At 41.3% G+C, this 17,331-nt stretch overlaps 2 protein-coding genes across 2 annotated transcripts in view; both read left to right on the forward strand.

Annotated features, from left to right (window-relative positions):
- LOC117209881 (DE-cadherin) overlaps positions 1-13,866 on the forward strand; it is a 91,994-nt gene extending 78,128 nt beyond the window's left edge. The window contains exons 6-15 of the mRNA XM_033452328.1: positions 358-644; positions 1,817-2,087; positions 2,398-2,977; positions 3,231-3,412; positions 3,747-5,091; positions 5,928-6,151; positions 6,587-6,802; positions 7,088-7,427; positions 8,074-8,226; positions 9,578-13,866. Of these exons, the coding sequence (XP_033308219.1) occupies positions 358-644; positions 1,817-2,087; positions 2,398-2,977; positions 3,231-3,412; positions 3,747-5,091; positions 5,928-6,151; positions 6,587-6,802; positions 7,088-7,427; positions 8,074-8,226; positions 9,578-9,720 (3,741 nt within the window). The 3' untranslated portion in view covers positions 9,721-13,866. The remainder of the gene's footprint in view (positions 1-357; positions 645-1,816; positions 2,088-2,397; positions 2,978-3,230; positions 3,413-3,746; positions 5,092-5,927; positions 6,152-6,586; positions 6,803-7,087; positions 7,428-8,073; positions 8,227-9,577) is intronic.
- A 759-nt stretch (positions 13,867-14,625) lies between these two features.
- Positions 14,626-17,233, forward strand: LOC117209887 (the record flags this gene model as incomplete). Its single annotated transcript, XM_033452341.1, has 3 exons — positions 14,626-14,873; positions 15,941-16,151; positions 16,939-17,233. Coding segments are annotated over 3 exons (504 nt in total), but the record flags the coding sequence as incomplete, so codon positions are not given.
- Between the last annotated feature and the right edge of the window lie 98 nt (positions 17,234-17,331).

Consider the following 17,331-nt stretch of genomic DNA (forward strand, 5'->3'; position numbering starts at 1 on the left):
GCGTCTAATCGAACGTAGTAGAATCCATATGCTACGTTAATTCATAAACATGGACGGATGTCATGTAAATATTGGGTCGACAATCGAGTGATTGCGGATTTTCTCGTTACCGTCTAATGACAAAATCCGCAATCTCTTGGTCGCCAACCCAGCGTAACGCGTAGTACGAAATAATTCGCCCCAGCGTCGACTATAACGCGTTGCTGAACGAAAGGCTTTCGAATGGATCGGGTAAACCTTTTTTTCCTACAAATAAAGCAACGAATCTGGTGAATTTCGATCGCCGAACGAGTGAGAATGAGCGAAGCGAACCCGAGCCGAATGGGAGGAATTTAAACGGTCGTGGAATATTTGCAGAGGAATCCGGATTACAAGTTCAGCATGACCGCGACAGCTAAGGATCAGGGCGACGTTCCAAAATCGAACACGATCGATCTGGATATTCGAGTGGTGGAGTCTCACAAGAAGGCTCCGGCTTTCTTACCAAGACCTGCCGAGCCGATTCGATTGCAGGAAAATTTCAGCGACTTCGACGCGAGTATCATCCGGCTAAAGGCCGTCTCGAACAGCGGAGACAACAGCGGTCTCTTGTTCGAGCTGGTTCCTGGTAGAACAGAGCAAACCAACAAAGGAAATACGTTCAGGTAAAGCGAATCTCTTATGACTAGATTTGCGAATGTCGTTATTCCGCCTTGCCAATTGCTCGAGTTAATTAACATTCGAGCGACGGCTAATGTGAAATTTCTATCGAAAAAATGGAAATTGAAAGGCACGTGAAGAGGTTTAGCCAGTCGAGTGTATATTCTATAAAAAGTCGTTCTAATTTCACAAAATGCATAGATATCGACGTGCATAAAATTTCTATAAGAAATTACAGACCGGCCAGTTTGACCGCTCTGGTAATTCCGTTAACTTTTATGCGCTCTCAAGCTTCAATTTTTCTCTTTCTCCCGTGTCGATGTCATTCAAGATTCTGTTTCGCAAGGGAAATCGGCTGGACGTTAATACTTTGACTGCCACGTTGGTCATGTACGACTGCTACCATGGTTTCTTTCTTTCAACTTCTTACGATTGTAAAAATTCTATGAAAATTGACAGTTAGGGCATTTTGAATACAACCGATAAATAGAAGATGCTTTGAGATAAAAAGTGCCCCGTTGAACGATTAAACATTTCCATTAGAACATCGATAAAAAGAAAACGAGAACGAATCTTGCATCTAACGGTGCACTGTGTTTGCATCCGTATGTTTGAGGGCTAATCTACGAATATTATTATAAACACAGCCTAGAAAATAATCGTAAATGCTGCTTTATAATCGCGTAATCGAAGTTAGAAGTGTGTACATACCTTGCTGTTATATATACAATGAGCAAACACTGTTTACTAACATCTTCTGCCCGTATCAACAATGTATCCTGCACGTTTTGTTTACGACGAAAAAACGAATGCGAATGGTTTGTTGAAACGAACGAAGCCTCGTTACGATATGTCGCTGTCAACTGTTAGCAAGGCGCCACGATGGTCATCCGTGATCACCAATAAGGTAAATGGTCCATCGAGGAAGAACGTTGTCTTACATCGTCGATTTATTATTATTTTGCCATTGTATCCTTCGAACAATAAAAATACTCCCGTGGCGTGCTGAGCGAAACGTGTGATTTCGGCGTGGCAGTCAAAGCGTTAAATCGTCAAAAAAATATCAAGGTATTAAAAATGTTTTGCCGTCGTTGCTTAGTGAAGTTTCCTTAGCTTGCGAATACTTTCGGCGATTATCGTACACGTACCAATATTTCTCCTATTCTCTAATTGGCAGATTGGAGTCAAACAAGGATGCCGCCGACATCAAGCTCTCTCAGCATCTTGACTACGAGAGCAACACGGTTTACACGCTGATCGTGCGCGTGCAGAACAAGTATCAGCTGGCTGCCGAGACCGTGATCGATATCGAGGTGTTGGATGTCAACGACAACATTCCAGTGTTTCGAGATCTGAAGAAAGGTAGAGTGCTCGAGAACGAGCCACCAGGCGTCCCGGTAATGCAAGTGCGTGCGATCGACGCCGATGGAACCTCCGCCCATAACCAGGTACGTACGTCTCTTCTTCCTCTTCCTTTGTCTCTATCAGTATACATTAGAATACTCGTAGTAAATAATTCTCTTTCTCAAATTTATTATATTTTTGCCTTAGTGCGGTGAAATTTGAAATACGTTTAAAACACCGACATCGAGCATTTAAAAACATAACGCAAGCTACGATGTAATTTTTCGTTCGATTCGTATGATCCAGAGAGAAGAACAACAGCGGCAGCGGGCTTAACAATACAAACAATGAAAATCATAGACGCATACAACCATCGGCGCATTCTCACCGTTTCACACCCTCGTGTTTTTCTAGGTCACGTACGAATTGGATAACTTCCGGGATCTTTTCGCTATCGATAAGTATACCGGTAACATCACCACTCTGACCACGTTCGATAGAGAGACCGAAGACACGTACAACGTGAAGGTGATCGCCATGGACAATTCTCCCAGTGCGCTGTTCAAGACGGGGGAGCACAACAAAGGTCAGCAAGTGTTTCGCATCGAGATCGCGGATAAGAACGACAACGCTCCCCATTTCACGCAAGCTGTTTATACCGCGAATTCGATCCTGGAAAATGCCAATATCAACGCGCCGGTCACCGAAGTGAAGGCCAATGATTTGGACACTGCCAGTCCGGTTACCTACAGCATTATATTTGGCAATACCGACGACAGCTTTTATATCGAAAACACAACTGGAAAGATCCGCGTGAAGAAGCCGTTGGATTACGAGAAGATCACGGAATACAATTTGACTGTGAGAGCTTTCGACGGCGTGTATAACGATACCGCTCAAGTGAAGATTTTTATCGAAAACGTAAATGACAATCCGCCGGTCTTCGAGGACTTTAATAAGAATCCTACTATCGAGGAAGAGAAGCTGGTGGAAGGTGAGCAACGCGTTCAGCGTTACTTTCATAGAATAGAATTTCGTGCTCATAGAATAAGAGTTCCATAGTCTGTAGAATACGTTTTGGTCGAATCTCGAGAGATCTGAAATTTCTGCTTCAAAGATCAAGACCGTGTTCTCCGAAGCTTGATTAATTTTATGACCTCGATACATCTTCCAATCGCGTTCCTCTCAATAAGACTATGTTCGAGCTTTTATTATAAGCGAGTTTGATCGCTATGCACTGGTTACAGGTTGTATCACCACTGTGGTCGCTTACGATCCCGACATCAAGGACAGGAACGCCGATCAGCATATCGCGTACTTTATCGTAAAAGAAGACCAACAACCTCTCATAGGTATCGACAAATCTGGTTGCATGACCTTGAAGAAACCTCTGGATCGCGATGGCCCCTTGGGATACTCCATGTGGACGGTAAGTTTCCTTTCAGCTGTGTACCTTTCATTTTAGTGCCATCGAGCGCTTCGTCGATCGGTCGGTGCAAAGCTGAAAAGACGATTAATCGAATGGCAAGGAGAGAGCGCTGTTCTCCATCGCTCCAGAGATTTGGTCCACGTAGTAAACGTCAGAATGAGTACCTTGCATAGATATTTCATACATTTTGCACACGATGCACATTTTCCACCTCGAATGCATAGAGGTCAGCAGTCGTTCGGTTTTTGGAATTCTCGTCGAATCGCGACCAATTAATCGCCACTGGATTTCCTCGGAAGAAACAGCGAAACTTATCATATCCGATTGGTTTCAGGTGATCGTTATGGCGCGAGACGAAGACGGCTCCCCGACCGCGCTACGAGAACTCGTAATGGTGAACATCACGTTAATCGATATAAATGACAACGCGCCATTCCTCGACATGCCCTATCCCGTAGTATGGGGTGAGAACAGGGCTCCTGATAAGATCACGGAATTGAAGGCTCGCGACTGGGACTCGGACGAAAACGGACCTCCTTTCCAATTCGAAATAGACAAAAATACCGCTGACGACGAGATTCTAGCCAAATTTGCTATTCGAGACGCCGAGTTGTTTGCTCGTGTCGAGTTCGATCGAGAAGAACGAAAGAGTTACGACATTGCGATTGCTATCACGGATAGCGGAAAGCCACCCATGACGGGAACATCGACGTTGACCGTAATCATCGGTGACGAGAACGACAATGCTATGTCAGAGGGTTCCAGCTCTATATTTGTCTACAATTATAAAGGCGAGGCTCCAGAAACAAATATCGGACGAGTGTATGTAAACGACGCTGACGATTGGGACTTGCCAGATAAGCATTTTGCCTGGGCATCGACCCACGAAGGATTTACTTTAAATCCGAAGGACGGTATGATCACGCTGCTTCCAGGAATCTCGAACGATACGTTCGTCCTCAAGTTCATAGTCACCGAATACAGCATTCGCATCCCGCGACATCAGGTGAACGCGTACGTGAACGTCACGGTGAAAGAGCTGCCCGAGGAAGCGGTCGCTAGGTCCGGATCCGTGCGGTTCTTCGGAATGACAGCCACGGAGTTCGTCGCTCCTGGCGAATCTGGCGTTAGTAAGAAGGAAATATTTCAGGAGAGAATAGCGAATATGCTTAATACTTCGGTGGAGAACGTGGACGTGTTCACGGTGCTTCATTCGCCGCATCATAACAACAATAGTTTGTTGGATGTACGGTTCTCGGCGCATGGCAGTCCTTATTACGCCCCTGAGAAACTGAATACGATCCTGGCGCAACACACGGAAGAGATCGAACGAGAGCTAAAGACAGATATCTTGCTGGTGAATATCGACGAGTGTCTCATCGAAAAACAGCATTGTAACAATACTTGTCGTAATTATCTGAATGCAAGCACGGTCCCGTATCCGGTTTATACGAATATCAGTACGTTCGTTGGAGTGCGAGCTGTGGTAGATCCACAGTGTACTTGTCACGTTGCTGAACCGATCGTTTGTCTGAATGGAGGCACACCGTTGGCAGATCGATGCGAGTGTCCTCCGGGTCTCGAGGGGCCGAGATGCGAGCTTCTTGGCATTGGTTTTCATGGCGACGGTTGGGCTATAATGCCGCCACCTGGTCAAGCTTGCGACGATTCTCATTTGGGTTGGTATATTTCTTTCTTCTTTCCTTACTCTTCTATGCTACGCGTTACAGCGATGCTAGTTTAAATTTCAATACAGCAGTGTGTCCACAATTCAAGTGTAGTAAATTCTCGTTACTCGCAAGGAAGGTCGTTTAATTTATAATGGAGTTGCATACAATTGTATACAATTATACGTATGGAAAGAACGTCCCGCGGAATTCATAAGGACCTTTAAAGATACACATCGTTTATCACAAAGATAGACATCCGTTATGGCTGCTAAACTAATTGCTAATAGCATTATCCTTTATACTCCTATATGACGAACCCTGTAATACATTCTCTCAAGTTACGTTACAAAAATCTGTGATTTCAGCATTAATTGGGTGATATTCCTCGTGAGGAAATAATTATTTATGAATTTATAGGAAATTTAGACATGCAAGGATACATAATACGTATATAAAGTTTCGAAAAAAGATCCACAAAATATCCATAATACAGTACTTGTTCTAATATTTATTCAGCGAAACAGATCTCTGCCCAGATTCTACTCTTTTAATTGCGTTTTAATGTAAATTTACACAAATATTTGCAGTCTACTGACGATAAAGCTAGAGTAAATACAGCGACAGTATCTAAATACTGTTGATATTTTTCTCACTTATTTCCGCCAGATCTATTCTCCTGCATTCTCGCGGAAATCGAGAGTACTGCCGCAACAAATTTATCGTCCGTTCCGCGAGAATTACAATCCGGATCCTCGATTTATTGGAATTTAAACTGGCCACTACTGTATCCCTGCAGCAGCTGAACGTCAATATCCATTCATCACGTGAATCCGTTTGCGTTTCAGGTCTCGAGATAACGCCTCACATAGACAACGGTCTGGTATTTTACTTTGGTCCGATGACGTATAGTTCAAAGATCAGAATTCAAGACTTCATGGCCCTGGAACTTCAACAGGGATACGCGGTTCTCTACATGGACTACGGGTCTGGCACTGTGAAACTCGATCAACCGCACATTAAGCTCACTGACGGAGAAAGACATAGGATAGACGTTTACTTTACGAAGAACGTAAGCGCGATTGGTCTTTATCATCGTAGAATCATTGCGTTCTACCTTTTTCCCCATAACTCTTTATATTGTGCGCTACGGTGTCGCTCTTGTTTTTACTATAATCTTCGTTCGAAATACTTCATGGTCATTCGAACCACATGCATGTACTTGTATAAATATTTTCCATCGTTATTTAGGGTATAAATACGAATACAGAACATCAATAGCGATATATTAACACACTGTTGACCAGATATTTTATGCAAAGATTGACTATATTTCACGCGTAAAACACAAAGTTTACTCGTGACCGGTTAACAATGTCGTGCATGAATAAACGAGTTTATTTGTGACCTGTCAACAGTATGTTAATAAGTGATATGAATAAAAGCAGTTACCTTTTGAACGTAAGGTCCAAACTCTATGTTAAATTCCATATTTTATGCGCTGCAGGCGATAGAAATGAAAGTGGACAACTGTGGAATCTCCGCGTGTATGAGCTTAACCGCGCCGCAAGGACCGAACGGATTTTTGAACGTGAACAGCCCCTTGCAGATAGGTGGAACTCTGACTAATCTCGCGAAGATGGCTTCGCAACTAGGATGGGATTATGTACCTACCGACAGAGGATTCGTCGGATGCATACGCAACATGACCTTCAATGGAAATGTAACGCCTCGAAGATTTTACTTTATGAATTCTCTTATCCTATTTTCTTTGCCTGTCGTCGAAAGATTTCCTCGATTACGAAAGGAATGTGACAGAACTGTTATTGATAAACGCGAACGTTGCCGTGTAAATTGTACGTTAAAATCTTTTTCCCGAGTCGAAATGAAACAGTGAGACTGAGACGTAGAAAATTAGAAAATACGTAGAAAATTAGAAATTCTATAAATTCAGTTCGTCCAATAATTTGTAATCGCGATATATCTTCTTTGCTATTCTATGTTTCAGACGTACAACTTGGGTATGCCATCGCTATCTAGAAACGCGGATCCTGGCTGCGATCACGGAATGGCAAAAGCCGTGTCCTTCGGGATCGACACCAATTTCATTGTCGCGATCTTAGTTTGTTTCGCGATATTGTTGATACTGTTGTTCGCGGTGGTGGTGCACAGGAAAAAGACCGACGATCTCTATAAGGATATGGACGACATTAGAGAGAACATTATTAATTACGAGGACGAAGGAGGCGGCGAAGTCGATACGGGCTACGATTTGAACGTTCTTCGAACGATTTACGACGCGCCGCCTATCGATTCGAAAATTGCGCCCGTTGGCTTGCAATCCAGAGGTACGATAAATTGAATAAGTAAGCCAGCAAACGCATGTTATAGTCGTAGTGTAGTTACACAATTTGTTATGGTATTATATGACACAGCTCTGTAAGACGAATCAAGAGATAAGCGTTGTTTAACACTTTAATCCACTAAAGGATAATATCGCATTATCATCCCATCAGCAATCATTTTCATTCGATTTAGATTATCGAATTTATTAGCGTATTATATTATCGAATTATTTTAACATTCTGCTTACGAAAAGTTTTTGTATCTTGTGTATAACGATGTACAAGTCACTGTAGTATTCTCGTGTTTCAACTTTTACTACTTGTTCATTATGCTCAGTCTTAGACACATATATGTATTTCATGTTGATTACTGTCTGAGCTAATTAATTTATCAGCTGTGTTATTATTCTGTCAAACTATACGAACGATGTTACTTTTTTAAGTACATTTTATTATCGCGTAGGGATAAAAATTGTTCGGTTCCGCTTTTTCGCTCTATCGCTATGAAATAAACCATTCGACGCGCTCGTGATAACGACCACTAAGCCTCTGTCAGAGGGTTAAATCTCGTTCGAATGGAATGTCGCAACGAACAAAAAGACACTCGAAGATCAATTATATACGTCCGCTTTCTTTTCTCGCTTGCCAGGTCCCGACGAGGTGCCGGATATTTGCGGTTTCCTAGACGGCAAGAAAGAGAGCTGCGACAAGGATCCTGACACGAATCCGTTCGACGATGTCAGGCATTATGCGTACGAAGGAGAAGGCAATTCCGAGGGTTCTTTATCATCCTTGGCTTCATGTACGTACCACTGAATATGTGTATCGTTCGTTTAATTAACGGAATCGGCGGAAGTAAATAAAATTATGCGACCAAAATCTAGGGAAAGTAAAGCGGAATTTACAGTGTGAAAATATCATAAAATGGTACAAAACATTGTACTGGCCAAAATAGTAGGTAAAATTGTAGAAAACAATGTGAGTGCAACAATTGAAAATTTTTTTATTGCAAAATATGCTACGTGTCAATGAGAATAATGTAACGTAGAAATCAAGTGCAATTTTTCTTCCTCTATAGCTATTGATAATGCTGGAAGATAGTATCACGATGTATAGAGAAAAATGTAAATGCTATTGAAGATTAGTTAATCGTTTTTTGGCGTTTGTCTATGCCATCTGTCTAAGTGTAAATGAAAGGAGCATCGAGCTTTCCTTGCAACTAACTGCAAGAGGTGGCACGTACAGAGGTTCTACACGCAGGTTTCCATAGATACATTTTCCTTTTTCATAAATTTGGACTACATCGATGCACGAGTTCCTTTTTCTCCCGCAAAACTTGTTTCCTGGCAGTTGCAGTGTTTTCTACCAGACACTCTCCAATTCACCATGGACTGTTAGCCAATAATGGTAACTGGGGCCGCAGCCGTGTAGCGAATGAAAATATATAGCGAGGAAGTAAAACGTTAAATAGGATCACCGATCTGTCATCATCAGCAGTTCAACGATGAGTCATGAAATCAGAGCTATCAGCATATAAATTAGAATAAGAGTTACAAAGTGGGGACCGTGGTTTTATGCGCTTCTATCTATTTATGAGAAATCTGAAGACGTAGAGATGCACGGTAGCCAAAGTACAATGCGCGAAGCAATTTTCTATGCGTACCTAGGTTCCATCTTCTTAATGACAGGCTGAAAAATACGGATTTGCATAAATCTTTCTTCACAAGCAGACAAATTGTTTTCGATTTATCGCGGAGCTGCTGCGTTGACATCGTACAACCTTGAACGAAGTTCTAGATCCTTACGATTCCCAACACGTTTTAAATTACTCGCTGCGGTCATCGAAAGTTGTTAACTTTAATCAGTGGCTGATTTTACGACCTCGTACTATCGCTACCACTTATTATACCGCGTAATCAATTTTCTTTAATCTATTATACAAAGGATATAATATATACGTACGTCGAAGTTTTCTACTGGCAACTGTTCGGATATTTTCGTAAGCCACTGTGTACTGTAACGCGAAGTAATCTCGATCTCAGAAATCGGAACCGCTCTGATTAGAAAAAAACTAAAAAGTACGCTCGATTCTGTTGGAGAGACGAGATAGAATCATCGACTAGTTTCTACGATATTTCCTTTTTCTTCTGCAGGTACCGACGACGGGGATCTCAAGTTCAACTACTTGTCGAACTTTGGCCCGAGGTTCCGCAAATTAGCCGACATGTACGGAGAAGAACCCAGCGACGAAGAGAGCGACGGAGTCGGAGAACGGGAAAGCGAGAGTTGGTGTTGAGTCTCGCGCGACCTTTCGACTTTCGACTCGAAGAGTTTGCGACAATTAACTCGATAACTTCCGATCTCCTCGACGAAGCAACGATTCCTCTTCGCTTCGTCGCCTCGTGTACTTAACTCGAACTCGAGGATACCTGTTGTACTTTCGTATCGAGGACACAGTGCCGAATCACGGCATCGGTAGCCACATATCGTTTCGGCAGAGCGTAATCGAAGCGTAGTATTTTCCTTTCTCTATTATTTTCTGTTCATTTTATCTATTTTTACGTCTTTCCTTTTACCCGAGCAGACTGCTCTCGCAACCAATAGAGAATAACGTTCGGTTAGAATTGAATTTTCAAAGGAAACAACGGATAGCTCGTAATGCTCTCCGAGTGACGATGTAACACGCGATCTTTAAGAATAGACGACATAGCGGCGGAAGACTAAGAGACCATGAAAAAGCAAAGATAGTATTCTATTTCCTATTGACAAGAGAATATAAAACGAAGAAATAAAAAAGGACAGGTAACAGTGAATTAAAGAAAAAAAAAAAAAAGAAATCGACGCATCAGCCGAGAATGGCTTGCTATGACGACTGTAACTCGGCTGTCTAGCATCACACGACAATGGACACGCGCATATTCGCTCGTTAATATGCGTTAATTTCGCGCGTGCATTCCACCAGTAACGAAGGGAACGATGATTTATAGCGTGAAGAGATCGCGAGAATCTGACTTCGAACGAAGATGCAAAGAACACGGTGAATTCTTTTGGCAATCATTCGAGTTACGAGGACTGGACTTATTTTTTTATACGTACATTATAGAAACGAATAAATATGTATGTATGCATGTACATGCCTGCGAGGACATCGTGGGCAACGAGTATATAGAATGCAGAGAGGAAACGAGACGAATGAATGATGGCAGCGTAGCGATAGGCGAAACCCGAGACACGATAGGGAAAAATAAAGATGGAACAAATGGCAGCGGGAGAGCGTTACCGCTCCTCTATATTTAACTTATAGACTATTTTATTAAACGATTATGTGCGCGAGTGCGTTTAGAAACTGTGTAGCAGGTGTGCGAAACTTTACATATGCGAATACACGAATAGATATAAACCTAAACACCGAATCTATGCTGTACACAGATGCGTGTGTGCATGAGTGTGCATGCGCGCGCGTCTAGGCCAATGCGATTGGAAATGGAATATGTCACGCGTGCGAATCGGTGAGAAGGGATCCGAGTGCCATATCGTGTGCCCGAAATCTGAATCTAAAATCGATCCACCGAATTGTGCACGAATACACGAATGTATGGTCGCAACGTTTACCAGCGACGAACAGTTCCAACGCGACTGTTTGCCTTTTCTTTTCCGCCGATTGGCGATAATCGTTTATCTCGACATCCATTTTATTCCATTCGCGAAGACGACTCTGCACGCGCGCGTGTGCCTGCGAATATTTCCAAGTATATGTATATAGATATATATATATATATATTATGTATGTATGTATATCCGTGTACCTATGTAGGCGTTCGCGCACGTACGTACACGTATATATGTGATAATAATTTGTAAGCTTTTTGTACGATACATCAACGGCGATATGCATATGTATAATAATAATAGTAACGATAACGATAGTCGTAATAAGAACAACAGCATCAGTAATAAAAGTACGCAAATGTATATCGATGGCGATTCAGGTGGACTTTTAACCCTTTGCGGTCGTATCGAGCTTAGATTTGGTTGCCGGAATTCATTTTCGTTGAACTCTAATAATTAGATCGCGGATTTGTATCTGTTTCTAGAAGATTTAAAGATAGAAAAGCGCGTAGGAAACATATAAAATATCCAAAGTAGAGTACTTGTTATAACGTTTAACGCGCGAACCGAATTTCTGTATCTACGTCCTACTACGCTCTTAACCGTGTTCATAAAAATCTGAATTTGTATAAATATTTGCCATCTACTGATTACGTAATTAAGGGAGATGTTAAAAAGATCAAACTGATATTCGTTGCTGCTACTTTACATCTACGGCTTTCCTTTTGCCAATTTAGAGCGTTGCTTATGAAATATTTTAAGAAATGGAAATGTCTACCTGCACTAACTTGTAAGTCTTATCAACTCATCGAGGACCAAAGTTGCGTTCAGCGCGATATTTCATTTACAATCTCTTTTTAACCAATTTACACCGTGGAATTCTATCGAATCCACGTTAGAACTACGAAAGGAAATATCGAAAATCTACCGAATATCAGAATTTCTTTTCCCGTATAAAAATTGTACGAAACATGGAGAAACTCGATCTATTTTGTATCGCCATAAACTGTTCCTTCTTCGAATTATAAAATTCTTCTTGTACCTTCGATTTATGTCACGGCCTTCCGTAACGTGATTTATTATTCTAATACATTTTTTAACCTGGTGAAACAACAACTCGTGTCTAAATTTTCTAATAATATTGCGTTTCACTTGATCGTTCGTCGGATGCCACGCAACCTCGAAGAGCGTCGTATTCGGTATGACATACGATCAAACTGGTTCTTTGCCTCGGTAGCCGAGAGTATACGTACGATCGAAGTACCAAGAGCGTTCTGATGGCAGAGAGAAGTCGTACGACCGCAAAGGATTAGCAAACTCCGTTTGGGTGAACTTACCTACTGAATCGACTTCAAAGCGCCGTCGAAAGATTTAACGTGTAATTTATACGATAAGAAACGAATGCGGTTTAGGGGAGAGCGCGTGATCTCAGATGCGTACAAGAGTAGTTGGTTCGTACGCATCGATATCCAAGAATGAACGTTTTCTTTCTTATTTAGATGACGTCTGTCACCGAATAATTACGATTGCACGGGCACGAGTATCGAGATACGTTATCGGAATAATAAGATATGTGTTAGTAAATCACCTGTCGTATCATACAGGTGGGCGTCTTTTTAACGATACACTCCGTCGCAGTACAAAGAACGTCTCCGTCGGCAGCGGCGAATAAGAAACGTGAAACGATCGCCACTCATCGGCAGAGTTCGGCTCGATTTTGCCGCGTCACACTTATTTATCGCGCACTGACTAAGCTACGAGCGGACTAGTTCGCGATACGCTACTTATGCTATATACTCGAACACTGCCCTTATGTACAATTAAAGAGAAGAGAAAAGAATAAAAAGAGAAACGACGCGACGGTTCTGTTCCACGACCATGCATCTAGCTGGTCAAGGTGTGAGAGCGGCGACACCTAAAGCTCCGTTCAGATTAGTCGATTACATATTTGAATTGGAGCTGTTTCGCAGGTGTTTCGAAGGATCCTGATTTTAAGATAGATAATGAAAAGTAAACTGCAAGTAGTTACGTATGTCTGTAAAATGTTCATCGACGAATATCACGCATAGCAAGTACGACTAAGAATATTAAGTTGAAAGAAAGGTGAAGTTGCTTTAGGACATGAATATCGGTAAATACGCGAAGCTGCGAATAACGCGATACCTATCGCCTATACCGTTCCATTTCTAACTTGCCTCTGTTCCAAATCCAACAGTGGATTTTTCCACCTTGCGCCTTTTCATTTTGAGTAATTCCATCTGCAATGTTAACGAATTTAAGTAAAAGTCTCGAAGGAGAAGCGACGACGACTGCAAAGAGATCGGTAAAATTCTTGAAAGAAATACTCGAAAGGATATTTCGAATCGAGTAACGTAACAGATCGACACCGGTAAAATGCTATAAATTATTTGAAATCGAGCGACTTTCGAGCAACGAAGATACGCGCGGAAATGTAAAAGGATATTTCAAGAGATTTCGAGTTGCGAGTCAAATTTATATCGCTTGAATTCAGGTAATTCATCTAATTTGAACGAAGCTCTATTGTCAAAGAGGCGTTCCTCTTTCCGAGTGATGTTGGCGAAAGAGTCGCGAGACGAACACTTTAGCCACAGGTATACGCATATACAGGCTTCTTGTAAATTATATTCCAGGACACGCGAGACCACAATGGTTGGCCGCGCGACCTACTCGACATGTGATAGTTGATCGCAAGATATACGCGCAGCACATCTTTCACCTTTACTCGCGAGATCCATCTACCGTCGTCGGAGATACGTGTAACTTCGTGTTCTTCTTTTTTTTGTAGCAATAATAAAAGACGATGACATTGGAAGTAAACGTGGTTTGCGATATTTGAGAGGTTCCCAGGCCAATACGAAATATCGTCGACGGTAAAATACAGCGAATTAAACGACAAGAGATAAAATAGAAAGATTAACAATACGAATGCTAGGATCGAGCCACTGATCGACAGACTTAACGCTATTGGAAATCGTAAAGAGGGAATTTTCGTTACAGCATTCGATATACCTTTACAGCAAAAAGAAAGTTATTAAAAATATAGACAGATACCGTGATAAATAAATAAAGATAAATTGGATTTGTTTCACGCGCGTTATTAATGCACAGTTTTCTGCGTAATAAGCGATAAGCTGAATATTCGCATAATAAGTAACGTCAAAATATATTAATTTCATACAATTTAAATACACCGAGTACGCGTCGAATATAGAATATTCATGCATATAGAATATGCATCGAATATGTATGTATACATATATTTTATATCAAATTAATGCAATTTGCTCGTCGTTCGAATCACTTTGCAATTACATCGGGCAAATTCCATTGCGGAAAAACGTTACAAATTCTTCATGCGGCGCTGTTACGAGGAAACACGTAAGACACCATAGACGATCGAATCGCAAATGCATCGCGCTAATACATTCGCCGCTATCGTGAATATCTCGCATCGCTCTGCGAATTCCTTTTAAATCGGAAATTTCCCCACTCACTGGACCTTGGTTAATTAATGGAAATCACGGCAGGCTTCGTAGTGACGTTTGCCGAACGAGAAAAAAGAAACCCTTGAGTCGTTGGATTGCGACACGATGTCTTTCATAGAATTCACCCCGGCGCCAAGCCGGACGTTTTACGTTGTAAATTGCCAAGGATCTCGAGAAGGGGTTGCTGGGAACCTATAAAAAAGTCCTCGGCCTGGTTATCCTCTCGCAGTCGTGTTCACTTCCGGCGGACACACGATCTCGAGGACCAGAAACGAGCAGCACGATCTTCTCGAATCGCGTTGGTCGCTTTAAACGCGATTCCCACTGACGACATGTAAGTGGCCTGTTGTGCGCGCGTGAAACGTTTTATTACACTAGTAGTTACACACAGTGGCTACGAAAAATATTTCCACCAATTCTTATTTTTACAAACGAAGCGTATTTTGTAGCAAGTCGCGCGCTTCGTTTTCACAGTATCAACTTTTTCCAGTTATACGAGTATATCGTTAAATGATACGAAATTTAATACACTTGAAGCCAATTGATCGGAGTATAAGCGGCGAAAAAACGAAAGAAAATAAATGTAGAAATTTTGAAGCAAGTCGTAGAACCATTTTGGACGTGGAACGGTTTTGCCACATTGCGACACGTTGCTCGAGACGCATAAATCAAACAAGAGTATTTTATCGCTAAAAGAAAATTTATTGACAGAAATTATGATTTCTAAGTTCGACCGGACGTTAGACTTTATCGTTATATTATGACGTTTTTTTTTCTAAACATAGGCTTTTTTGTTATCTTTAATGTAAACGCAATATGTAAATTAACAAAATTTTCTGAATTTCCTTTTAAATCTCACCAATACAATCATAATCGTATCTCGTTATAGCGATAATGAAATTCCAAAATGTTTCGTATAATATGTACGCAAAAACGTTTCCAAAAGTGTCGAAATACTTTCATGAACCGCTGCGCAGTTTGTAGTCGCTGTATGTTTGTATCGCTATGAAATATAAAAGAATAGAGCGGGTCAGTACGGTGTAATTGCGATGGCAGATTATCAGCAGATCAGTTGTACATATCAATTCGCAAAATAACGTTTGCAACTTGCCACTCGAGATATTTGCATTTCGGAACCTCTGCAGATTGATCATGCAGATTGATTTGTACGCGCGCGCGCACATGGCTCTAACTATGGCTAGATCAATCACCGTATTTACTTAATTTTTCATTTGTGACTTTAATTTATCACCTCGCTGTATCTCTGCCGCCAAGAGAACCTACATACATTTTTATATTGATCGAACGACGATCGATGCATTCGTGTCTGTACATGTAATTATCGCAATCGCCAATTTAGTTACGCAACAAGCTTTTTATTCGTTTTGTTTCCTTTCATAGGCATCGTAAAGTTCGACTCGAGTTTCTCGTTTTCTCTATAATATTGCTATTATGCTTGATCCTGAATTCTGGAGCCGAAGCTCAGCTAAACTTTTCGACCGGTTGGGGAAAAAGAAGCCAGAGACTCGAATGGAGTGCCGTTAGACCCGAGTGCACTTCGCAGGCTAGACCTTCGCTCGAACAGCTGCTGAACGTTTACCATTTGATACAGGTACGCTTTTCGCAACAAAACCGAGGAAGACAGGGATCGTTGCTGTTACAATTCGAATTGCAAAATTTACGGTATAAAGATTACGTATCTTTGGTCGATCGTTGTAAATACTTGCATCTTACTACTACTTGCATCAATACTACTTGCATCAACAGGATGCATGCAACGTGGAAAAAAAAGATACAAGCTATTGAACGTAGAGCATCCATCGTGACATCTAATAGACGAAGCGAATTTCCATTTAGATTGCATTTCCTTAATTATCTTCGTACAAATACGAATTTGCATAAATATTTGCAATGTAATTATAAACGACCAAAGTTTGTTTAGTTATCGATAAGTATTATCGACGATGGAAATTGCTTTTTATTAACATTTATGAAAACTTTATGAAAATTCTCCTCTTTAATTCCTGGTATCTCTTGTACAATGATCCGCCAACTAATGGTTATCCACGATCAAAAATAATAATAAATAATCATTTTATTTCCTTCTTCTGTAATTCCTGAAAACATACAGGTATTTCTGCCAAAGTTAATACCGACTTTTATCTACGAAAGAGCGTAATTATACTGTTGTATCGTTTAAATTATATTTGATATGTATATAGAACACATATGTAGATATTATAGAATGATAGTTCTACTGTTCAACAAAGACGATCTTCCTGTCAACGTTCTCCTTCTTAAGAATATCAAAGGGTAGCTGCTACTTTTGCTTCGTGGAAAAGGGAGGCGGAAGAAGCATTGCCAACCAAAAGCGTTTCTTTCTTGCGTTTCGTTTGCAGATGGAAGCGCGAAAAATGTTGGAGTGTCGGAAGCCGAACGAGTGAATCCGGCAGTGGATCCGATCTGACGTTAGAGGAAACACCATAGGCTAAACATTGGACCGTTCGAGGGAGCCGTTCGAACCGTATACCTTCAACGATTTGCAACTTGTTTGGAAGCACTGGACTCTGAAACGAAGTATCCGGATCTATCGAACAAAGCTTGCTTCGATACGGTTTTCGTGCGAACGAGCCCGCTCGAACGTGCCTTGTAAAATCACCGATACGAACGATAATACAAACAATGAGTAGTAAAGGAGAAATATAATTTTCTTTCGCGTCTTCCACGTTGTCCTTCCTTTGTTCGTTTTGTTCCTTCATACGTCGACAGCTGTTCGATCGCTTTTTTACGTG

This window comes from Bombus bifarius, unplaced genomic scaffold (assembly GCF_011952205.1).
Source record: "Bombus bifarius isolate JDL3187 unplaced genomic scaffold, Bbif_JDL3187 scf7180000008194, whole genome shotgun sequence".
Taxonomy (NCBI): domain Eukaryota; kingdom Metazoa; phylum Arthropoda; class Insecta; order Hymenoptera; family Apidae; genus Bombus; species Bombus bifarius.